This window comes from Rhinoraja longicauda, chromosome 9, assembly GCF_053455715.1.
Source record: "Rhinoraja longicauda isolate Sanriku21f chromosome 9, sRhiLon1.1, whole genome shotgun sequence".
Classification (NCBI taxonomy): domain Eukaryota; kingdom Metazoa; phylum Chordata; class Chondrichthyes; order Rajiformes; family Arhynchobatidae; genus Rhinoraja; species Rhinoraja longicauda.
The window spans coordinates 6,911,046-6,933,526 of record NC_135961.1 but is presented as its reverse complement, the minus strand read 5'-3'; the positions used below and the strand labels follow the sequence as shown (position 1 = coordinate 6,933,526).

General features: G+C 40.6%; 1 protein-coding gene across 9 annotated transcripts in view; it reads right to left on the bottom strand.

Moving 5' to 3' along the window:
* The window catches only part of pde10a (phosphodiesterase 10A), a 354,529-nt gene that overhangs the window by 25,501 nt on the left and 306,547 nt on the right, over positions 1–22,481 (bottom strand). For 8 of the 9 annotated variants that reach the window (XM_078405762.1, XM_078405766.1, XM_078405765.1 and 5 more), the window contains 4 exons: positions 18,263–18,418; positions 7,313–7,485; positions 5,579–5,690; positions 397–477 (listed from right to left, as the gene is read on the bottom strand). In XM_078405762.1, coding sequence (XP_078261888.1) covers positions 397–477; positions 5,579–5,690; positions 7,313–7,485; positions 18,263–18,418 — 522 coding nt within the window. The remainder of the gene's footprint in view (positions 1–396; positions 478–5,578; positions 5,691–7,312; positions 7,486–18,262; positions 18,419–22,481) is intronic. The other variant, XM_078405764.1, reaches the window with a different exon arrangement.

Below are 22,481 nucleotides of genomic sequence, written 5' to 3'. Positions count from 1 at the left end.
TCGCGGTTACCCGGTCACGTCCAGTCCCAGGCTCCGGCTGCTTCCCCAGGCACCAGGCCTGGCTGGCTCTCCTGCCCCTAAGAGACAGGTGGCCGAGCCCTGCTCCACGGGCCCCAACTGCGCAGGCGCAGACGCGTTTGTTCTGCGCACGTGCGGATGCGGCGGCCATCTTACGTAAGTACCAAATCAATGGAGCCCCAACTGCACATGCGCGGTTTTTTTAACTTTAAAATGTAAATAACTTAAAAAATATAATACCGATTTCAATGAAACTTCTTCTATAGGACCACGGGACGACGGTGAGTAAGGTGGGCCTAAAACTGTTGCGCTATTGTGTACCATTTTGGCTGTAGTTCAGGAACAAGCGAACAAACAAGTTTTAGTATATGGATTTACCTGGCCCTCAGGAATCTCATCCATTTTCTCCCTGTCCATCATGGGAATAGGCTGTATTCCTATTTTTTTCATCTCGTCACCCTGTATAAAGAACATTATTCACATTAAATTGACATGACTATTCTACTTTTCTAAAAACTGAAGTTATAAAAATATAATTTTGTACAGAATTGTTATTAAATCTATGGAAGTAAAACATTGTTATAGCTGCCTCTCTATTGGCAAAGACACTTCAGTAATTGGGACAGGAGTGAGGTAAATGGCCAGGGAGAAGAATGCAATAGTTCTGGGGGGGAGGGGGGGGAAATAGATTTTATATGTGTGCCGCTGAGTTTTGACTTTGAAAGTACTTGCTGGTTTGGCAGATCCCACCTGACCGACAAGCTTTCAGTTGGGGAAGGTGCACTCCACAAAACATGCAGCTTTAAGCCCACTGTTTGTTGCTTGGCTGTTGTTTAGAATTCCTACAAAGCTCTTCTGACTTCTCTTCTGCTGCTGAGTTCCCAATGCCTGCAAAACCCAGCTGCCTCAGTGAAGATGATAAAATAAATTAAATCCAAGTCACACAGCCTCATTCAAATTCTTAATTGGTCAAGTCACTTCCCGAGTGTAAATTGCCAAATGTCAAGAGTCAAGAGTTTTTTATTGTCATATGTCCCGAAACAGAACAATGAAATTCTTACAAATAAACAAACAGTAATTGTGCAAAGCCAATAAATAACCAGTGCCCCCAAGTCTATATAGTTCAGAACCCATTTGGAGGTTGTAGTTCCAATAACCTAATGGTTGTTGGGAAGAAGCTGCTCCTGAACCTCGACATTACAGTTTACAGTACCTTCTTGTTTTGTGGGTTGGTTGTTGCAAGGATTCAGATTTTCATGAATATCATATCTCACTAAGCCTCTTAAGATGAGTGAGATATTATATCCATGAATTTGGGAGTTAAGATTCATCTGAACGTCTGTAGGATATCAATAAACCATTACAATTTACATCAATGTTTTTCTCACTAAAGGTTCACAGTTTTACATTTCAGTAGGAATCTGTGGATAGAAATCAGAGACGAAACTCTGGGAATTTTTTATTAGATTGCTGTTGGTAAACACGGAATTGTTTTGAGTTTGAGGATGGGAAAAGAGACAACTCAAAGCATCTTACAAGTCATCTCACACTTCCTTTCAGCAACACATTAGATTTTTCTGATAGTCACAACGTTAAGTTGATAAGCAAGCTTTCAGCTTAGCCGGAGTGGATAATGGGAGATGCATTGATAACAGCAATGTAAAATATATGTGCATAATGTAGATACGGTGCACTCAAAGGTATCTTCCAGAGTGCAAATGTCTTTATTAGTTGAGATAGTAAGCAGCGTAAAAAATGTTATGAGACTAAGGGCACACTTTAAAAAGTAATAAATAAATAAATACATACAATTAACTCACCACGAATCTTGTCAGTTAATTATTACAAATTTGATTTCAGAAATTAAAAATTCAGACTTAGTAAAAATTCTTGCAGGTGGATGCAGGAGGATATTTACCCTGACCAATGAGTCTAGAACAAGAGGTCACTGTCACAGAACACACGATTGACCATTTAGTACGCAGAAAAGGCTTTTTTTTGTTTTTCACGGAGAGTGCAGTGAACCTTTGGAATTCAACACCATACAGAGTTGCGGGGGCTCGGTCATTATATTTCTTAAAAACAAAAATCGAAAGAATCAAGGGCCGCAATGGTACGGGAAAATGGCATTGAGGTGGAAGATCAATGATGATCTGGATGAATAATGGACCAAATGTCTTCCGTTCCATCTTTCTTTTCTGTGCTTATATATTTAACCAAACATTAATCAATTTCTTAGTTGCTTCTGAAAAACTCGTCATTATGCTCTATACTTAAAATTTCTGACAATTATTACGTGAAATATAACACGGACTTCCAATAACTCCAGTTATTATTGACAACATAATTAAATAATTAATCTGGCACATCTTTAGCGTTCATGATTACAATGGTAACAGAGTCTACTCTGGTTGACTTTTCGTAAACTCCATCTGTTCTCTTTCTAATTTGTATCCTGACTTCTTTTCATTCAATTGCTTCTCCCCTTTTTAGCTTTTGCTGTGGTTCCATCCACTTCATTGAGACATGCAACCTTGAGCCTGCTACCAACGTAATACTTCACCCACTGTTCGGTGTGTTGGGCTACAACACACTGAGAGAACTCATGAGCCACTGGTTGCTCAGAGCATGACCTCCCATTGCCTAAATTACAATACTGCTGGTCATTGATTTTGCTAAATTGTGGATTATATATTCTCAATGTGAAGTTTCCAGAGCAACAATTCTCAGACTTATGTGGTGAGCAACCTGAATGATCGAAGTCCTGGTCCACGTTGTCTTTCAATTTTCTTTCTTTTCTCATCCTCTGCTCGTTTGCACCAGACCAAGTCGTCAGTTTTCCTTGCTTGTGGCTTCAGAATGCAAACATTTCCAGTTCTAAGTCAAAAGTACTGCTCACGGTACTGTGTTCATTCCTGCTGTTTTCCAACTGTACACTTTGTGTTCTCATCCTCGCGTCCTTGCCAACAACATTCTGAAATGTGTCATTAAAGCTTGCACATAGGGAATCGATGGTACTATTAATCTGGTCCCAGGCAAGAATGATGGTGTGCCTTGGCTTTATGCTATTCAACTTTCTGTTTCAGTGTCCGTCTATTAGCATGTTGCCCAACTTCTTTCACATCTACTGATGCCTTAACCATCAGTATCATAACTACTTTCAGGGGTTTTATTAGTGTCAGAACCTGTCGCAGCTACTTGAGGTAATCGCAAAATGTGTCATGTTTCTGTATCATTCTCTTTGAATGCCCTCTGCATGACTATGTGGATCTGCTCTCCACATATACTTTGGCTCCATTCCAACCCTGATCTCACAGCCACTTCATCCTCAAATGCAGTCAATGCAGGTCCTCCAGACTGTAAGCCAAGTCAAGATCCCGGAATTCTAATATTCTGCAACACTGGCCCACTAATACTAATTCAGCAAAAGTCATTTGTATCAAGTGCTGCCCAGCTCTCTCCACACACTGACTCACTCACTCTCTCCTATTCACAGTAAATCCCCTCGGATGTCCAGAGATGACAGAGATACAGCAGCAGCTTGAGAGGCTTGAGGTGCCTGGACACAACAACTGGGGGGGGAAATGGTAGCTGTGCTGGCATGCCTGAAGAGCTTTGTGGAGTTGGCCTGCCCTGTCAGGGAGGAGCAACGAGTTGTCACCAGGTCTGGAATCGCATATAGGCCAGTATAGCAGGTAAGGGTAGCTGATATCTCAAAAGGGCAAAGCAAATGGTTTTTTTTAAAAAGGAAAATCCAGTAGGTTCATGGTCACCTAATGCTTTATTTCTTTCAAAACAATCTCATGTTATTAACTGCATTTAAATTCCACAGCTGCCACGAAGAGTCTTGAATTTCAATCATTGGATTGTTACACTTCTAGGTTACTATTTTTTTTCCAGGTCTCTGGTGTTCCACATATATCAAAGCCCAGGAACTACACTTACATGGTTCACCCCGTAATCTCCTTGCTGAAAATTCCTGGTATTAAATAGCAATTAAAGTGAAGTGCTCAGGCTGATTCTTCATTCCTCAAGCCCACGAATGCTAAGTGCAATCATATCAGTTTTTCTGGTGCTAGGTCTGAAGAATGATGGACTGAGAATTAAACATGGACATTTCTAGTTTGTTTGGCTTTGGACCACACTGAATGGTGCTGTTACTCATCTGAGGAGTCGATAAAATCCCTTTAAAATCTAATTGAGTATTGAGTCACATGAAATAAACAGTCTGTAAATTACTAACACTTAGCAAAACATTACCGCTGAGAAATTGATTATCTATATTGATTTCAAACAATATTAATGGAGTTTTGCAGTTAGTTTAAGTAGTATTTGCTCCATTGGTGCTCATATGATTGGACTTGTATAAATTGATACCGAGTCTTAAAGACACATCCCAAAGAATTTTGAATTATGTGGCAATGGTCCCCAAAAATCTGATGTCTGATGTTTGAATCATCAAATTTGACCAAATTGCTGACAGTAGCACCAGCAAAAAACCTGGGGAAGTTTCTAGAGCACAGTAGAAATTGGGAATTTTGGCAAATGGTTTTTCAATAACTCAGCGTAGACTTCTCCAGTCAAAACCCAAGCACAATTTCTAACCTTAATCTAGAACTGGCTGCGTGCTGGTGGGATGTACTGTAATGCTTTACTTCAACAACAATGGGGGGAATGGGCAGCACATAGACATTGATGTTCTGGCTGATTTTACCTGGGGTGCACAGAATTTTCAAACTAAATTGGATCTTTCCTCAAGGAGCTGCAGCTTCTGACAATTCAACAGATTTGCACAGAAGAAGCATGTGCCAAGTGCTCTTGATCGCTGACATTTCTTGTGCTGGTCATTACTATTTCTTTGTAACAATTGCGGAAATTGTACAAAATATCTTAATCATTTGATTTTATCCACCCTGGATATGGCTTAGGTTCTAAAACCCCTATCAATTAAAGTTCACTCAACTCGTATTATAATTTTATTCCCACAGTCCTCAATAAAAAAAAAGATTCTAGATATTAGGTGTTGCCCGTAAAGTTGAAGAATTCTGGGTCTTTTATATTGGTGTCATCAGTACATGCGAGGGCTGGTCACATACACCAATGAATATACCATACACCAGTGCAGCATGGGATTCACTGAAGGGGGGCACGGAGAAATTCAACAGGGTGGATGGGGAGTGAGTCGTGTGGCCATCACCACAAACTCAAGTGCCGTTGAATGGCAAGTTGGACATTCAGGCCCATTATTGATATCTGGTGTATTGAAAGAATGGCATCACACTGGAGGCACTGGCATTCTGACAAGCAAATCCAGATAGCACAGATGCAAGTGCGAATGGGGCATCAGGAGAGGGCTTTGCCATGGAGCTCTTTGCTGGCCACGTCTTACTAATCTGGAGGCATCAACTGTTTTTTATGGTAATTATCTGTATGTTACACGAGTTCCATGAATGAATCACGAGTAAGATATAGAGGCATTACACCTATCTCAATTTCAGTGTACTCTGGCAGGATCTAGCTGATGTCTTCATAGTGCTAGTAAATCAGATTAGGCAAATACCTCTCCCCAGAATTCAGAATATATATCATTGGTTGTTGTCCTGGTAACTGGCCATAACTTGGTGACGGAGCAGAGATCACAAGCTGTCATCATTAGACCAATTACCTTGTCCCTGTTGGAGAAAAAAACAACATTTTACAAAGTACAAATAAGATTAATAAAATAAGTGTGTTGATTACTTGTTCGATGCCACAAAGTTATCTTTCCTTTAAGAACTATTTTTGATTTAAATTTTTTTGCACAGTACCATTTACTGACCAAGTTCAACCTTGTAATTTTATCTTCTTCCCTCCCCCCCTTCACCATTATGATCTTTCAAAACAAACAAGGGAATTGAATGAAACAAATTTCCAAAGGAGGAATGTGTAGGAAGGAACTGAAGATGCTGGTTTAAACCGGATAGACACAAAATGCTGGAGTAACTCAACAGGACAGGCAGCATCTATGGAGAGAAGGAATGGGTGACATTTCGGGCCGAGACCCTTCTTCAGACTAGAGTCAGGGGAAGGGAAACGAGAGATATAGACGGTGATGTAGAGAGATATAGAACAAATGAATGAAAGATATGCAAAAGAAGCAATGATGATAAAGGAAACAGGCCATTGTTAGCTGTTCTAAAGGAGGAATCTATTTTGCCCCTGATGTTCAGGCCAACTGAAAAAGAACTGTTGAACCTAAACCTAGCCATACTTTATCCATTATTGACTTTGTCAAGCCTGGTAATATCCTTGCAAATTTCCTCTACATCCTCTGATATACTATTACAATGTTCCAGCTATAAATGAACATGTTTTGCATTGTTCCTACCTATACCAACCCTGATGCTCCCTTTATCACCCTTCCCCCACTACTACCGCCCATGCCTTGCACAATACAAGAAAACATCCCGTGTGCTTGTCTTGCTACCATCAGTCATTCATGGATGTGCAAACCAAGATTTCTACCCTGTTCCACATGTTTTAGGATCCTTTGCCTTGTTTCTTATCCCACAATACCTTACCTTTAACTTTGCTGGTTTGAATTGCTTCTGTCATTTCTCCACCCACCTCACTGCTCCCTTGATTTCTTCCTGTGGTCTTCCATATTTTCATTAGTCTGGAAATCTATTTATACTTGAGTTTAAATCATCAGTGTAAAGCATGGGACCTCACACTGAATACTATATATAGGCTTCCAGTCACCAAAACTCCCATCGATTATTACTTTTTTACCTCTTAAACATCGATTTTTACTTTCTGCCTCTGTGGGATCAATCCTTTGGTTATTGTGGGGTTTCTTCTTTGCTGATTTAGTTGATCAAATTAAGCTTTGTGGAAATCCACCTTGTGTCAGATCATAGCAAATGCATTAATCTCATTGACTCTCTCCAAAAACAATGATGTAATTAAATAAGTGAAATTCGACCTTCCCATAACAAACCCACGGCGACTGTCTTAAATTTATTGGTGTCTTTCTAAATAATGATTTATTTTGCCAATTCCTTTTCAACGAATTGTCCACCACCGATGTTAGGTTGGTTGGTCTATAAATACTTTGTCTATCTTAGGTCACCCTTTCTAATTTAGTGGTACCATGTTAGTAGCCTTCAAGTCCTCTGGCATCACACCTGCAACCAGAGAAGAATCCTCAAATCTTACCGTTAGTCTGTATTATCTCAACTGTCACGTTATGGAGATTTGCTTTCATAATGAAGCAATACCCAAGGATTTTTGTTTGAATATAGAAAACATTTACCTGTGCACTTGATTATTGATGTTCAATGCTCCTGCTTGCATTAGGTCACTTAACTGTTTTCGGTTTCCAAAATATAGAGCAAGATCAGTGGCAATAATGGCCTTCCGAATAATCTCGAGCAAATTCTCATAATCATCCCCTGTTAGATTGGCAAAAATATTATGCCCTTCCATCTGGGGGGAAGAGAAAATTCAATAAACAGTACAGAAACTAGATTAATTTTGCACTTTTAATGACAAATATTTCCATTTCATGTAGTCGAGTGTAACTCAGCTGGGATAGATTGCTATGACTTAAATGTTCCTGGAAGAAAATGTTGGTGAAGTGCAGTCAGAATTCCTGCAATCAAGATTTATAATGAAATAGTTGATAGTCTGGGACAAAATGCAATAGAGGTCATGAATGTCATCTATCTTTAATATTTTTTCACAAAAGATCATAGAAAGATGAAATATATACAACAGACCCAGGGAACAAACAATGATGACCGCGATCCAATTATAAAGGAGTTATAGTTATAGTCCTATAGAGTATATAGTCCTATAAAGGACTGTAAACAATCCAACTATAAAGGAAACTGCAAATACTTTAATGAAAATAAAAACAGAAAACACTGGAAATATCATGCCAGGCCAATATCCGTAGGAAGAGAAACAGAGTTAACGATTCAGTTGAAAGATCCTTTGTCAGAACTGGGTTAAGCTGCGGGGAGGGTGGGGGTTGATAGAGTGGGTAGATATCTCTGAAAGGGCAAGACCAGGTGACCATGGGGTAAGTTGCAAATAATGTTATCTGGTCAATAAATGAATGGGGGCAGCAAGAGAGAAAATATGGACATAGGAATGTCAGAGTTGTGAAAGGTAGAGCTGGGAGATGTGCCTGGCAATTCAGGCTGGGCATTTCCTACACTGCCAGGGGGGGAAAAAATAAATAAAAATAAAAGCAGCTGAACCAATCTCACACATGGATGACTCATACAGAGAAAAATGAAGTGACCCAAAGGTGTAGAATTTAACACCGAGTCCAGAAGGCTCCATCGTGCCCAGAAAGAAGATGAGGTGCTGTTCCTCAAGCTCGCATTAGGCCTTGTTTAAATAGTACAGGAGGTCACAGATCTTATTGAAACATATAAGATAATTAGGGGATTGGACACATTAGAGGCAGATAACATGTTCCCAATGTTGGGGGAGTCCAGAACAAGGGGCCACAGTTTGAGAATAAGGGGTAGGCCATTTAGAACGGAGATGAGGAAGAACTTTTTCAGTCAGAGGGTGGTGAAGGTGTGGAATTCTCTGCCTCAGAAGGCAGTGGAGGCCAGTTCGTTGGATGCTTTCAAGAGAGAGCTGGATAGAGCTCTTAAGGATAGCGGAGTGAGGGGGTATGGGGAGAAGACAGGAACGGGGTACTGATTGAGAGTGATCAGCCATGATCGCATTGAATGGCGGTGCTGGCTCGAAGGGCTGAATGGCCTACTCCTGCACCTATTGTCTATTGTCTATTGTCTAAAAGGTCAGAATAGGAGCAAGATGGAGAATTTAAAAGGGGCAGGTAACAGGAAGCTCTGGGTTATCCCTGAGGACAGAACACTGGTGCTCCACAAAGCAATCCCTCAATGTGCATTTGGTTTTCTAATGCAGAGATTGTAAACACTAAATGCGATAAGTTACTCCAGTTTTATGTGCCTCCCTCTGCAAAACAACAAACTTCATTTATCACTTCGACCTAGTTCTTCCTCTATTTTTCTCTTTTCAAGTTCTATTGAAGGGTTTTCAACCTTAAACATAACCTGGTTTCTCTTTCCACAGGTGTGGCATGATCTACTATTTCCAGTATTCCGTTTTTCTTTTGAATTTCTAGCATTTGCAGCTTTTTTGATTTTCAACACTCAAATGAATCTTCTTCTGTACCAATTAAATCCAAGCCAGTTCATTTATGTCTTTTAGATAAATGTTTAGTGTGCTGAAATTTGTTGACAGCTACAGCAAGTTCAGGTTTAAATCCTGATGCAGTGTCTTGACCCAAAATGTCAACTTACACCCTTTTGCCTTCAGAGATATTGATTAACCTGTTGAATTCTTCTAGCATTTTGCTTTTGTTTCTGGTTTAATCTATGACACACAGAAGGGAGTGAGGCAATAGGAAATTATATCTTACTCTACTGGATTTGTAAGATTCGTTGTAGGCTCACGCATGACGAAAGGCCCCTTGTGCAGGGCACCAAGAGCATTGCTTCTGGTACGAGCCAAATCTTTCTTGGGAGGCAAGTGAAATCCTTTAACTTAAAAAATCCAAAATAAATCAACATTTCCTTCATTGGAATAACTTAAGTTTTCAGATTTATTTAGTGGTTTCAAATTAATGCATTTGAAGATACAGTATCTAGTTTTACAGTATTACTATTGTTAATAATAATTGATGTTAAAAACTAAAACAAGGAACATAAATGCAGATGGCATGGTATTGCACATATAATAAGTGTGGATGTATTTGCGACTATGAAAAAAAATAATCCTTTAAGGGATTTCAGTAATAACTACCAGGCAAATCCATGGGTAGTTGTAAGAAACATTAAAGATTGAACGACTGGAGGAATAATCTATATTTGATTACTATGAAACACTAGTGGGAGAGTCTAGGACTAGAGGTCATAACCTCAGAATTAAAGGTTGTTTCTTTACGAAGGAAATGAGGAAGAATTTCTTTAGTCAGAGGGTGGTGAATCTGTGGAATTCTTTGCCACAGAAGCCTGTGGAGACCATGTCAATTGATATTTTTAAGGCAGAGATATATAGATTCTTGATTAGTATGGGTGTCAGGGGTTATGGGGAGAAGGCGGGAGAAAGGTGTTAGGAGGGAGAGATAGATCAGCCATGATTGAATGGCAGAGTAGACTTGATGGGCTGAGTAGCCTAATTCTGCTCCTATTACTTAATACCTTAATTTTTACATTAACTGGGAATAGAAGTAGAATACATCAGATGCCAGAGATAATACATTTTCAGAACCCATTCACAATAATTTTCCAGAATATTGAAGGCGAAATCTGAAATCTAACATAATACACATGTTGCTTTTGCTACATGGATAGGTGCTGCAAGATAGTTAATGAAACATGTGGTTGCTGTAATTAAATATGTTGTAAAATTCCATCTCTCAACTGCTGCTCAAGTTGCACAAACTGTTCACCCTCAGTCATAGCTGCTAATAATATGTCTGTCTACATGTTTCTCACTGGCAGATTAAATATGGTATATTTATTCAAGAAGGGCAGCATCAATAAGCCAGGTAACTGCAGGTCAGTGAATCTAAAAACATTGATTGGGAAATTATTGGAAAAAATGTTGTGGGGTAGAATTAATCTGCATTTGCAAAGGAAGAGTTCAAGCAAAGAAAGTCAGCTTGCTTCATAAGGGGGAAATCTTTTCTGACAGGGTCAATGGAATTTTTCAAATAGGTAGAGTGTATTAATGATGTGATGCTGTTGATGTTGTCTACAAGGACTTTAGTAAGGCATTTGACAAGGTCCCATAGGCAACACTGCTCCACAAGGAAAGACCCCCTGAGATCTAGGGCAAGTTGGATCCACAACTAGCTTGATAATAGGGGACAGAGGGTGATGGTGGTAGATTGTTTTGTGATTGGAAGCTTTTGACCACTGGTATACCATAGGGTTTGGTACTAAGACCCTTCCTGTTTGTAATATACATTAACAACTTGGTTGTGAACATAGGAGAGTGAATAGTAAATGTAAATATTTCTACTATCCCACTCCCCTTTCACCCATATCCGTCCTCACGCTTTATATTTCACTGCTCTTTCAAACCTTTTCTCTCCTTAAAATCCTTTTAAGGATGTCCTGATGTCTGTTTTGTCTCCTTTAGTCCCCTTTTGTCACCCTTTTAATCTCTAGCCTTTGTCCACCCATCTGACAATCAAGAACCCCCCTCACCTGTATAGGACAATCAGTTACACCATGCTTTGTCCTGGCCCCTCCTCTTTTCCAGCTTTCCCTCCCCCACTACAATTAGTCTGAAGAAGGATCCCGACCCAAAACATTGACTACCCATGTCCTCTGGGAATGCTGCCTGATCTGCTGAGTTACTCCAGCACTTTTTTGTTCCTGGCAAAGGATATTAGACGAGTTGATAACTGGGAAGAGCAATGACTGATGCAATCTAATCCTGATAAATGAGGCAATGCATTTTGGAAGGATGGATAAGAATAAGACACACCCAGTAAATGGTAGGGCTTGGGGAGTATTGAAGAAGAGACAAAATTTGCTGTGCAAGTGCACAAAACTGAAGCTAACTGCACAGGTGGATAAGGTGGTTAAAAAGTCACAAAGGATACTTGACTTTGTTAGCCAGGCAGTAGACGAGCAAGAAGGTTGTAGTACCAAGTGAAATATTAGTTAGACCACAGATGGAGTGCAGTTCTGTTCACCATATTATAGTAAGAATATAATTGCACAGTGGAGGGTGCACATGAGATTCATCCGGGTGTTGCCTGGGATGGAATATTTCAGTTGTGAGGAGAGACAGGACAGAGGTTAAAATCTCAAATGCACTGCCTTGGAGGGTGGTGGAAGCAGAGACTCATCCAGCAGTTAATAAGCACTTGAATTGCTAAGGCATAGAGGCATGAGCCAAGTGCGGGGAGACAGGATTACTAGTAGAACATAAAGTGTTAGTGTTAAAGTGTTAGTAGAACATAAAGTGTGCTCCGCACAGGGGTCGGCCGGTTCAATGCCAACATGCATCGTTGGGGGTTGCGTCCATCAGCAGCCTGCGTGTGTGGAGCAGACCAGCAAACAGCACAGCACGTCATGTTCGACTGCACTGTCCTCCGTCCCCCTGGTGGAGGGGTAGACCTCACGGCCCTTGACAACAGCACATTGCAATGGCTACAGCGCCTGGAGGGCGTTACATAATTTCTGCTGCCTCAAACGCAAGAAGAAGAAGAAGAAGAAGAGTAACTCAGCAGGTCAGGCAGCATCTGTGGAAAACATGGATAAGGGATGTTTTGGGTTGGGACCATTCTTCATACTGATGGTAGTGGGGGAGAGAAAGATAGAACAGAGGTGGGAGAGGGACAAAGCCGGGAGTAGCATTTTTTAAAAATTGACAGATGGATGGACAAAGGCTAAAGAAGAAAAGGAGCTAAGAAGGGGACTAAATAAGACAACAAATGAATATACATGGGTGCCATGGACATGATCAATCAAAGGTTTGTTTCTGTACTGCGATTCTCAGCTCACTGCACTCTGGTTTGTGGACAGAATTTAGAAAGAAATAACTAAAGTTCCAGCCAATGAACTCAACTCAAACTAATCACAAATGAACCTATAACTCTTTAAGGAGCATAGGTGGCAGCTAGAATATCAAATTTCAATTCAACACGATATTAGCTGCACCAAGCCCAGTGTAGCAGGACTGCAATCAGGTCAGATATAAATGAAGATATAATTGGCTCAAGAGTCGAGTCAAGTCAAGTCAATTTTATTTGTATAGCACATTTAAAAACAACCCACATTGACCAAAGTGCTGTACATCAGTTCAGGTACTAAGAAACGAACATACAATGGCACACAAACATAACAGCACATACATAAACAGTTCACAGCGCCCCCTCAGAGGGCCTCAAATGCTAGGGAGTAGAAATAGGTTTTTGAGCCTGGACTTAAAGGAGTCGATGGAGGGGGCAGTTCTGATGGGGAGAGGGATGCTGTTCCAGTCTTGGAGCTGCAACCGCAAAAGCACGGTCACCCCTGAGCTTAAGCCTAGACCGCGGGATAGTCAGTAGCCCCAAGTCGGCCGACCTGAGGGACCTGATAGAGTGGTGGGTTAGAAGATTTTTGATATATGGGGGGGGGGGGGGAGCCCGTTTAGGGCTTTGTAAGTGAATAGGAGGAGCTTGAAGTTGATTCTGTACCGTACTGGGAGCCAGTGGAGAGAGGCCAGAATCGAGGTGATGTGGTCCCTTATATGGGTACCCGTCAGGAGTCTCGCTGCGGCGTTTTGGACCAATTGCAGGCAGGACAGGGATGATTGGCTGATCCCAATGTATAGGGAGTTGTAGTCTAGGCGGGAGGAAATTAATGTGTGAATGATTTTTTCTTCGATGAGGAGTCCGAGGAGAGGAATTTAGGAGATAAAGGTACAGGGGGTTGCACCTGTTGTGCAGCCTGTTGTGTGTGATTCTTGTGCTTTTTGTTTCTTGTTTCAATGCGATAGAGACGGCCAGTTGAATGGTGCAATATTTCTCCTGGTTCCACATGGTAAGCTGCTCTGATCGCATAGGGTCCAATGAGAGCTAGCTGACTGGATAAAAAATTGGCTTCATGGAAGGAAGCAGAGAGTGATGGTGGAAGGTTGTTTTTCGGACTGGAGGCCTGTGATGAGTGGTGTTTCACAAGGATAGGTGCTGGACCATTTCTGTTTGGGGTTTATATCACCGATTTGAATGAGAATCTACAAGGCATGATTAGTAAGTCTGTAGTAAGATGACACGAAAGTGGGTGGGATCTTACATAGCGAGGATGCTTATCAAAAATTGCAGCAAGGTCTTGAATAGTTGGACAGGTGGGCTGAGGAATGGTTAATGGAGTTAAATACAGAAAGGTGCATAGTGTTACATTTTGGGAAGTCAAACCAGGGCAGGACCTCAAAGTGAGGCAGGGCTCTGGGGAGTGTTGTAGAGCAGAGGGATCTAGGGGTGCAGGCACATAGTTCCTTGAAAGTGGTGTCACAGGTGGATAGAGTGATCAAGAATGCTTTAGGCACATTTGCCTTCATCAGTCAGAGTATTGAGTATAGTAGTTGTGATGTCATGTTACAGTTATACAAGCCACTGGGGAGGCCACATTTGGACTATTGTATTCAGTTTTGGTCACTCTGTTATAGGAAAGTTGTCATTAAGCTGGAAAGGGCGACAGAAGATTTACGAAGATGTTGCTAGGACATGAGGGCCTGAGCTATAGGAAGAGTTTGAGCAGGCTAGCAGTTTATTCCTTGGAGTGCATGTGCATGAGGGGTGATCTTATAGAGGTATATAAGGGATATAAATAGTGTAAATGAACAGGGTTTTTTACCCAGAGTAGGGGAATCAAGAACCAGAGGACAAAGGTTTAAGGTGAGAGGGGAAAGATTTAGTAGGAACCTGAGGAGCAACCTTTTCACACAAAGAGTGATGGATATATGGAATTAACTGCCTGAGGAGGTACATAAAGCAAGTACGATCACAATATTTAAAATACATTTGGACAGGTACATGGACAGAAACCATTTAGAAGGATTTGGGCCAAATGCAGGTAGGTGGGACTAGTGTAGATAGGGCAGCTTGGTCAGCGCGGGCAAGTTGGTCTGAAGAGCCTGTATCCATGCCATATGCCTCAAATGATGTCACTAATAGCCTAATCTTCAAATTTATGCCTCCTACGCATGGTTCCCATGATACCTTGCTCTCTATTTACAAAACAGTGCCCTCCATAATGTTTGGGACAAAGACCCATCATTTATTTATTTGCCTCTGTACTCCACAATTTGAGATTTGTAATAGAAAAATCATATGTGGTTAAAGTGCACATTGTCAGATTTTAATAAAGGCAATTTTTTATTCATTTTGGTTTCACCATGTAGAAATTACAGAAGTGTTTATACATAGTCCCCCCCCCCATTTCAGGGCACCATAATGTTTGGGACACAGCAATGTCATGTAAATGAAAGTAGTCATGTTTAGTATTTTGTTGCATATCCTTTGCGTGCAATGACTGCTTGAAGTCTGCGATTCATGGACATCACCAGTTGCTGGTTGTCCTCTCTGGTGATGCTCTGCCAGGCCTGTATTGCAGCCATCTTTATCTAATGCATGTTTTGGTGGCTTCAGTTTTCTCTTCAGCATATAAAAATTCTTGACTTGGTCACTCAAGAATTGACCATTTTTTAGCTTTGAAAAACTCCTTTGTTGCTTTAGCAGTATATTTGGGATCATTGTCTTGCTGTTAAATGAACCATCGCCCAATGAGTTTTGAGGCATTTGTTTGAACTTGAGCAGATAGGATGTGTCTATACACATCAGAATTCATTATGCTACTACAATCAGCTGGGCCCTCCGCTAAACCTGCCCACCACCAGCCCAGGAGCAGATACCACACCACCGGCACGACATCAAGTCTGACTACGGCTTCCTCACCTAGAACGGAGTGCTGGAGGAGCTGCAGGGCCACCGCAACATCGGTAACCGAACCCGGGGATTCGGGGCCTGGGGTATAGGGGGAGAAGGGGGAGAGAGTGGGGCCTGGGGTATAGGGGGAGAGCGGGACCTGGGGTATAGGAGGAGTGGAGGGGAGAGAGCGGGGCCTGGGGTATAGGGGGAGTGGGGCCTGGGGTATAGGGGGAGAACAGCATGCTGGAGGAGCTGCAGGGCCACTGCAACATCGGTAACCTTCTCTCCTCCATACTTTGCTCTTGCCATCACTCTGATACAAGTTAATCTTCATCTCATCTGTCCACAAGACCTTTTTCCACAACTGTGGTTGCTCTTTTAAGTACTTCTTGGCAAACTGCAACCTGGCCATCCTATTTTTGTGGCTAACCGGTGGTTTGCATCTTGCAGTGCAGCCTCTGTATTTCTGTTCATGAAGTCTTCTGCGGCAGTGGTCATTGACAAATCCACACCTGACTCATGAAGACCGTTTCTGATCTGTCGGACAGGTGTTTGGGGGTTTTCTTTATTATAGAGAGATTTCTTCTGTCATCAGCTGTGGAGGTCTTCCTTGGCCTGCCAGTCCCTTTGTGATTAGTAAGTTTACCAATGCTCTCTTTCTTCTTAACGATGTTCCAAACAGTTGATTTTGGTAAGCCTAAGGTTTAGCTGATGTCTCTAACAGTTTTATTCTTGTTTCTCAGTCTCATAATGGCTTATTTGACTTTCATTTGCACAACTTTGGTCCTCATGTTGATGAACAACAATAAAAGTTTCCAAAGGTGATGGAAAGATTGGAGGAAAGACTAGGTGCTGAGAGCTCTCTTATACCTACATTAAGGAGGCAATTAAACACCCCTCAGCAATTACAAACACCTGTGAAGCCCTGTGTCCCAAACATTATGGTGCCTTGAAATTGGGGGACTATGTATAAACACAGCTGTAATTTCTATATGGCGAAACCAAAATGTATAAAAATACCCTTTAATAAAATCTGACAATGTGCACTTTAACCATATGTGATTTTTTCTATTACAAATCTCAAATTGTGGAGTACAGAGGCAAATAAATAAATGATGGGTCTTTGTCCCTAACATTATGGAGGGCACTGGAGGTTAAACAAAAGAAATACAGTTGCATTTTGTGGTCCAAGGGAAAGCAAAGTGTCAAAAGAAACAGTCCTACACAGTCCAAATTGTTTTAGAACTGTTCAGTAACTGTTTTAGAACAGGCTACACTGAATATAGCAATGAACCAGAATTAGCAAACAACCTAATAATAAAGGAATGGTTATCGATTATATGACTGAATTTTGTATTAAAATTGAGAGCAAGGAAGCAGTCTTAACTTTCGTTAAAATTCAGTTAACTATGATAAACTGGGCAGAATTATTACACTGCAAATCTTTGAATAAACTATGAATCATATGAAAATACATGGTAAACTACAAAACAATTGCAAATCCATAAATAATCAAGGCTGAAGAACTTATCAATAAATGAGGTAACATGTAGGTAACAAGTTCAAAGAGAAATTGATACAAAGGCCAACACGAGTGGAAATTCAGCAGGTGGTTTAGATTATACAATGAAAAATTGATCTAAACAAAAATAGTACACAAACAGATGTATGAGAAAAACTTGGCTGGGGTTTTAAAGCAATTTAAAAAAAAGTAAACTGACAGAAAATATAGCAAGGGGTTATGTTGATCCATTAAAGTCAAATTGAGATGAACTTCTATACAGAATAAAGGAAATATTACTTCACAGTAGAATCTCGAACTTTAATAATTTATCTTTCCAAGATGCTGCCTAATCTGCTGAGTGTTTCCAGCGTTTTCTGTTTACAGACATTTTCTGCCTTAAGTCTGACTGAGGGCTGATATTTGCCACTACAGAGAAATGAGATTTTGGTAGGAGGATCTTTCCTGCCAGTATGACTTCAGTTTGATGCATATTATTTTTTTCTTGACTGGAAGCACTGTACAGGATATGTGTTTTTTCTAGGAAAGTCACATATGCAATGTTGCATACGTAATATATCAATATTGTACACTTCAAGTTGAACTTTGTAAACCATCTCGCAGTATAATTATATATTCTGACTTCTGAACTTTTGGAACTATGTAATATGAGAGTAATATATTAGTTATACAGTAGGTCAAAGGATCTTGTAACGTATGTTGCTTCATTTATTATTATAAAGCAAGCACACACTGCAGTGCATCTGATGAAAAGTCATTAACTCCTCCACAGCTGCTGCCTGGTCTGCTGAATATTTCAATATTTTCGACTTTATTTCAAATTTCCAGCATTGTGGTGTTTTGCTTTCAGACCAAACTATGTTACTTTGAATATAATTTTGCACCAACTGCATGATATTAACATGATGACTGAGTTACATCAAGTTATTATGCAAAGCACACTTATTAAATTAAGAAACATATGTGAAGATTATAGCAAAAGCCCAAAATGCAAGATATCTTCCCAATTGGAAAACAGCAAGTGGACAGCAGAAAGTAAATTGTGGTTAGCCGGCTTTCAGTTTCAATATTAAAACATGGATGATGTAAGAATGAGGTGTAGCGACCAGACTCGCCATAGAGGCATAAATATGTGCACCCGGGTTGAGAACATATAAAAATGATCAATGTCGCACACCACACCACACAAAAATCACGTGCAAAGATTCCCTGTCTTGTGCAGTCTAACAGTGAACCAGAATAAAGAACTTCCGTGGCAATCCTACCTGTAAGATAGCAACTGTCTGGGAGAAGTGATGCTGCTCCATTGTAGAGGTAGAATACAGAGCAGCCAGGGGGTGGTCAAACTTATGCAGATAGGTGTTGGTATACCCTCTATGGTCCAGGTCATGGCACAAACAAGCCACTAGGAGACCTTTTCTCTTTTCAAAACAATAAAAGGGAGAGAAAAAGGAATGGTTACCAATGCATTCTTACTAATACTGGTCGTTTGAATATAACATGAATCTTTTTTTTTTTAATATAGAACATTTAACAAGACAGCACAGGAACAGGCACATTTGCCCACAATGTTCGAGTCAAACAGATTCCACAATGTCTGAGTCAAACATGATCCTCTGCCTGCACGTGAACCATATCCCTCCATATCCATGTGGAAAATCTCTTAGACCACCATCATATCTGCCTCCACCATCACCCTTGACAGCACGTTCCAGTCGCCCTCCACTCTCTGTGTAAAAAAACCTGTCCCGCAAATCTCCTTTGAATTTCTCACCTAAAAGCAATGCCCTCTAGACTTTGACATTTACACCTGGGGAATAAGATTGTGACTGCCTACCTTATCTATGCATTTAAACATATTATACACTCCTTTCAGGTTTCCCCTGAGCCTCCGACACTCCAGAGAGTTTGTCTGACCTCTATAGCCAAAACCTTCTAAGCCAGGTAGCATTCTGGTAAACCTCTTCTGCACCTGCTCCAAAGCCTCCACATCATTCCTGTAATGAAGCGACCTTAATGCCTCGACTGATGAACACACCGTACACCTTCTGTATCAATCTAACTAATTGTGTTGCTACTTCCAGGGAGCTATGTATTTGGGCACCAAGATCCTTCTGTACATCAATGCTGTTAAAGGACTTGCCGTTAACTGTACATATTTCCCTCACATTCGTCCTTCCAAAGTGCAACATCTCACACTTGCGTGGATTAAACCATCTGCCAATTCCCCATCCATTTCTGTCACCGATTTATATCCCTTTGGCTGCCTTCCTCACTGTCCACAACTCCACTAATTTTGGTGTCATCTGCAAACTTACTGACCGCCCATCTACATTTATGTCGAAGTCATTTATATATGTCACAAATAACTGAGGTCCCGGCACATATATCTGCGGAACTCAACTGGTCAGAACACCCGCTAGGATAACCCTTCCAAAATAACCGTCTATCTTCTTGGAGTAAGCCTCTTCTGAATCCAAACTACCAAGTTACCATGGATCCCAGGCATCTTAATCTAGATCTGCCCGCCATGAGACTTAAAAAAAATTCTTACGAAAATCCATGCAAACCACATTAACTGACCACCTTATCGATCATTTTCATTATCTCCTCAAAAATTCAATCAACTTCCTAAGACATGCCATGTTTGACTGTCTTGGCTCTACCTTCATACGCCTCAGGACCGTCAGCACCTCTTTGACCGCAATATTGACAGTCTAAAACATATGGAGTTGTGTTCCACTTAGAACTATTAACATTTATGGGTGTAAGTGCCAACGAGTTTAGAATTCCTATTTAAATGAAGAAGTTAGGAACTTCTAACATGATATAGTATGGCAATTGCAATGCACAGAAGCATAAGAAACGGCGGAGAGTGGTGGAGGCTGCCCAGTCCACCATCACCAGCATTTACATGAGAATTAGATGTCGCTCTTAGGGCTAACGGGATCAAGGGATATGGGGAAAAAGCAGGAACGAGGTACTGATTGATATTGAATGGCAGTGCTGGCTCGAAGGGCTGAATGGCCTAGTCCTGCACCTATTTTCTATGTTTCTATGAAGCGCTGCCTCAAGGGGAGACTCAAAAGCTTGATCCTACATCACCAGATTCAGGAACAGCTACTTTCCTACAACCATCAGTTTCTGGAACTGACTGGCACAACCTAATCTACCTCAGTAACAGAACACCATGGATCATCACTTGCACTATCATAGACTTGTTGCAAGAATCTATGTGCTTGAAACGCTGCAACAAGATTTTCATTGTACTTGTACGTTACCATACTTATGCATTGTGCAATAAACTCGATTTGACCTGAACTTACTGGCCAAGCTGAAATTCGAAATGACATAACAAAATAATTTAATGAATCGAACTAATGAATTGAAAAATAATTTATGCGAGGAACGCTGCTCAGTAAACACGTTCTTAGTGAGGAGAGGTGCAAGCTTTGTGATGCTAATGATTTGAAGGGACAGGAAAAGCTGTGAGAGACAGCTCTGTAACTTTAACGCAGTAACGATGTAACACTAGATTCTGCACTCTGGTGTTTTTTCTATTTACACTACCTTAAGTACTTGCGTATGATTTGATTGTACTCAAATATAGAATGAATTAATTGTCTAGAGCACGCAAACAATACAAGTGACAACCACAATAGCTGAGTGGGGCTGGTGCTGGCCCTAAGATAGATGTTGCATGTAAAGGCCTGCCTGGGGATCGCTGGGCGGCACGGACTTGGTGGGCCGAAAAGGCCTGTTTCCGGCTGTATATATATGATATGATATGATATGATATGATACAACTCCACAGTTGTGCCATTTTGAAACATGACCAGCTTTTCAGCCAGTTTAGCCTTTTAATCAGATAAACGGATGATTAATATATATCTCAACAACAAATGTAGTTGGCGACTTGTGTTCAACATTTCAGAGACACTATCTTCTGCATATTTGTAAGTGTTGATGAAAAGAAAACATTCCTTTACGTGTATATTTTGTACATTTGTATGTAAATTCTCAGGAAATGATAAAAGCCCGTGACATAATGGATTGGACTTTAATTATGTTCTTGTCTAAAATTGTAAAGATAATTAATCCTTCAGTTGTACTTCATTCAAATCATGGCTAAAAAAGCACTTTTGACTGTCAGAATTTATTTATCTACATTAGGTTCAATTCAGTTTTAACCTATACCAAATACCTTTCTTAACGCTACTTCAATGAAAATACAAATATTCTGATGCAATATGCCAAGAAGCTGCTGATTTACTGGGTATGTTTGCTAAATATATATTTCAAAGCAACAAAAATGAATGCTTAGAATGATGACATCATTCAATTTGAACAACGAATGAACAATGACTACTACATCCGCATGATTCTTTGATGATAGATTCGTTAAATACATATTTATTATGGAGACTGATCCCAAAGTAAAGACCTGAATCCTGGGAGAATGTAAATAAATGGAGGTGGAACTTTGGTGGCTAGATCAGATAGCTGAAAATGGAATAGGGAACCAAAGATCTAAATGACAACTGCCTATTGTTTACAGAGGAGATAAAATACCAATTTGAATTATCTACTAATTTCCTTGATTCCCATTATTGTGGGGAAGGAGAGGCAAGGTGGGGGGAGGAGGGTTAGAGATAGTGTAATTGTTATAATTCACGGCTAGGCTGGTTTTATAATCAAGCATGCATCTTTGTTTTGTCTTTCTGATGACTGATTAGCGCGCAACAAAAGCTTTTCACTGTACCTTGGTACACGTGACAATAAACTAAACTCAACTCTTAAAATTCTATGACAACACTAAGCGCTGTAACACCCTGGAACTTGCTCAACCATGCAAGGCCAGACATATCCCTCAAAAATAACCAGATATGTCATGCTCACGAAAAGCAAGGTAATTTCAATATGGCTAACTACCAACCAATCTACTCTCAATCATTAGAAAAGGAACAGGAGCTGTCAGGCAGCACTTACTCGTTGATAACCAATTCACCAACGTAAAGTTGTGGTTTCACCAAGACCACGAGACTTCAGACGTCATCTCAGCATTAGTCTGGTCTAAATATAAACCAAAGCGAGTGCTACACGGATGGGTTTAAATAGATTGGCTGCAAGGTGGGATCCATTGCAGGACTGATGATAGGAAGTTCAGTGGACAGAATAGGCAGGAGCATGACAGGGAGTGAGGTAGGACTTTTTATTGAATTGCACTTATTTTAATGCGAGAGGTCGGATGGCTAAAGCGGATGAACGCAGGGCATGGATAAGTACGTGCAATGTAGTAGCAAACCTGGCAAAAAGAGTGACAGGATTGGCAGCTTAATATTCCTTGAATTAGTTGCTACAGGAGAGATAGAGGTGGGGGTAAAAGAGGAGGAGGTGTTGCGTTATTGATTATGGAGAATGTCACGGCAGTCGGCCGAGATGACATTACTCGAAACGTCACCCATTCCTTCTCTCCAGAGATAC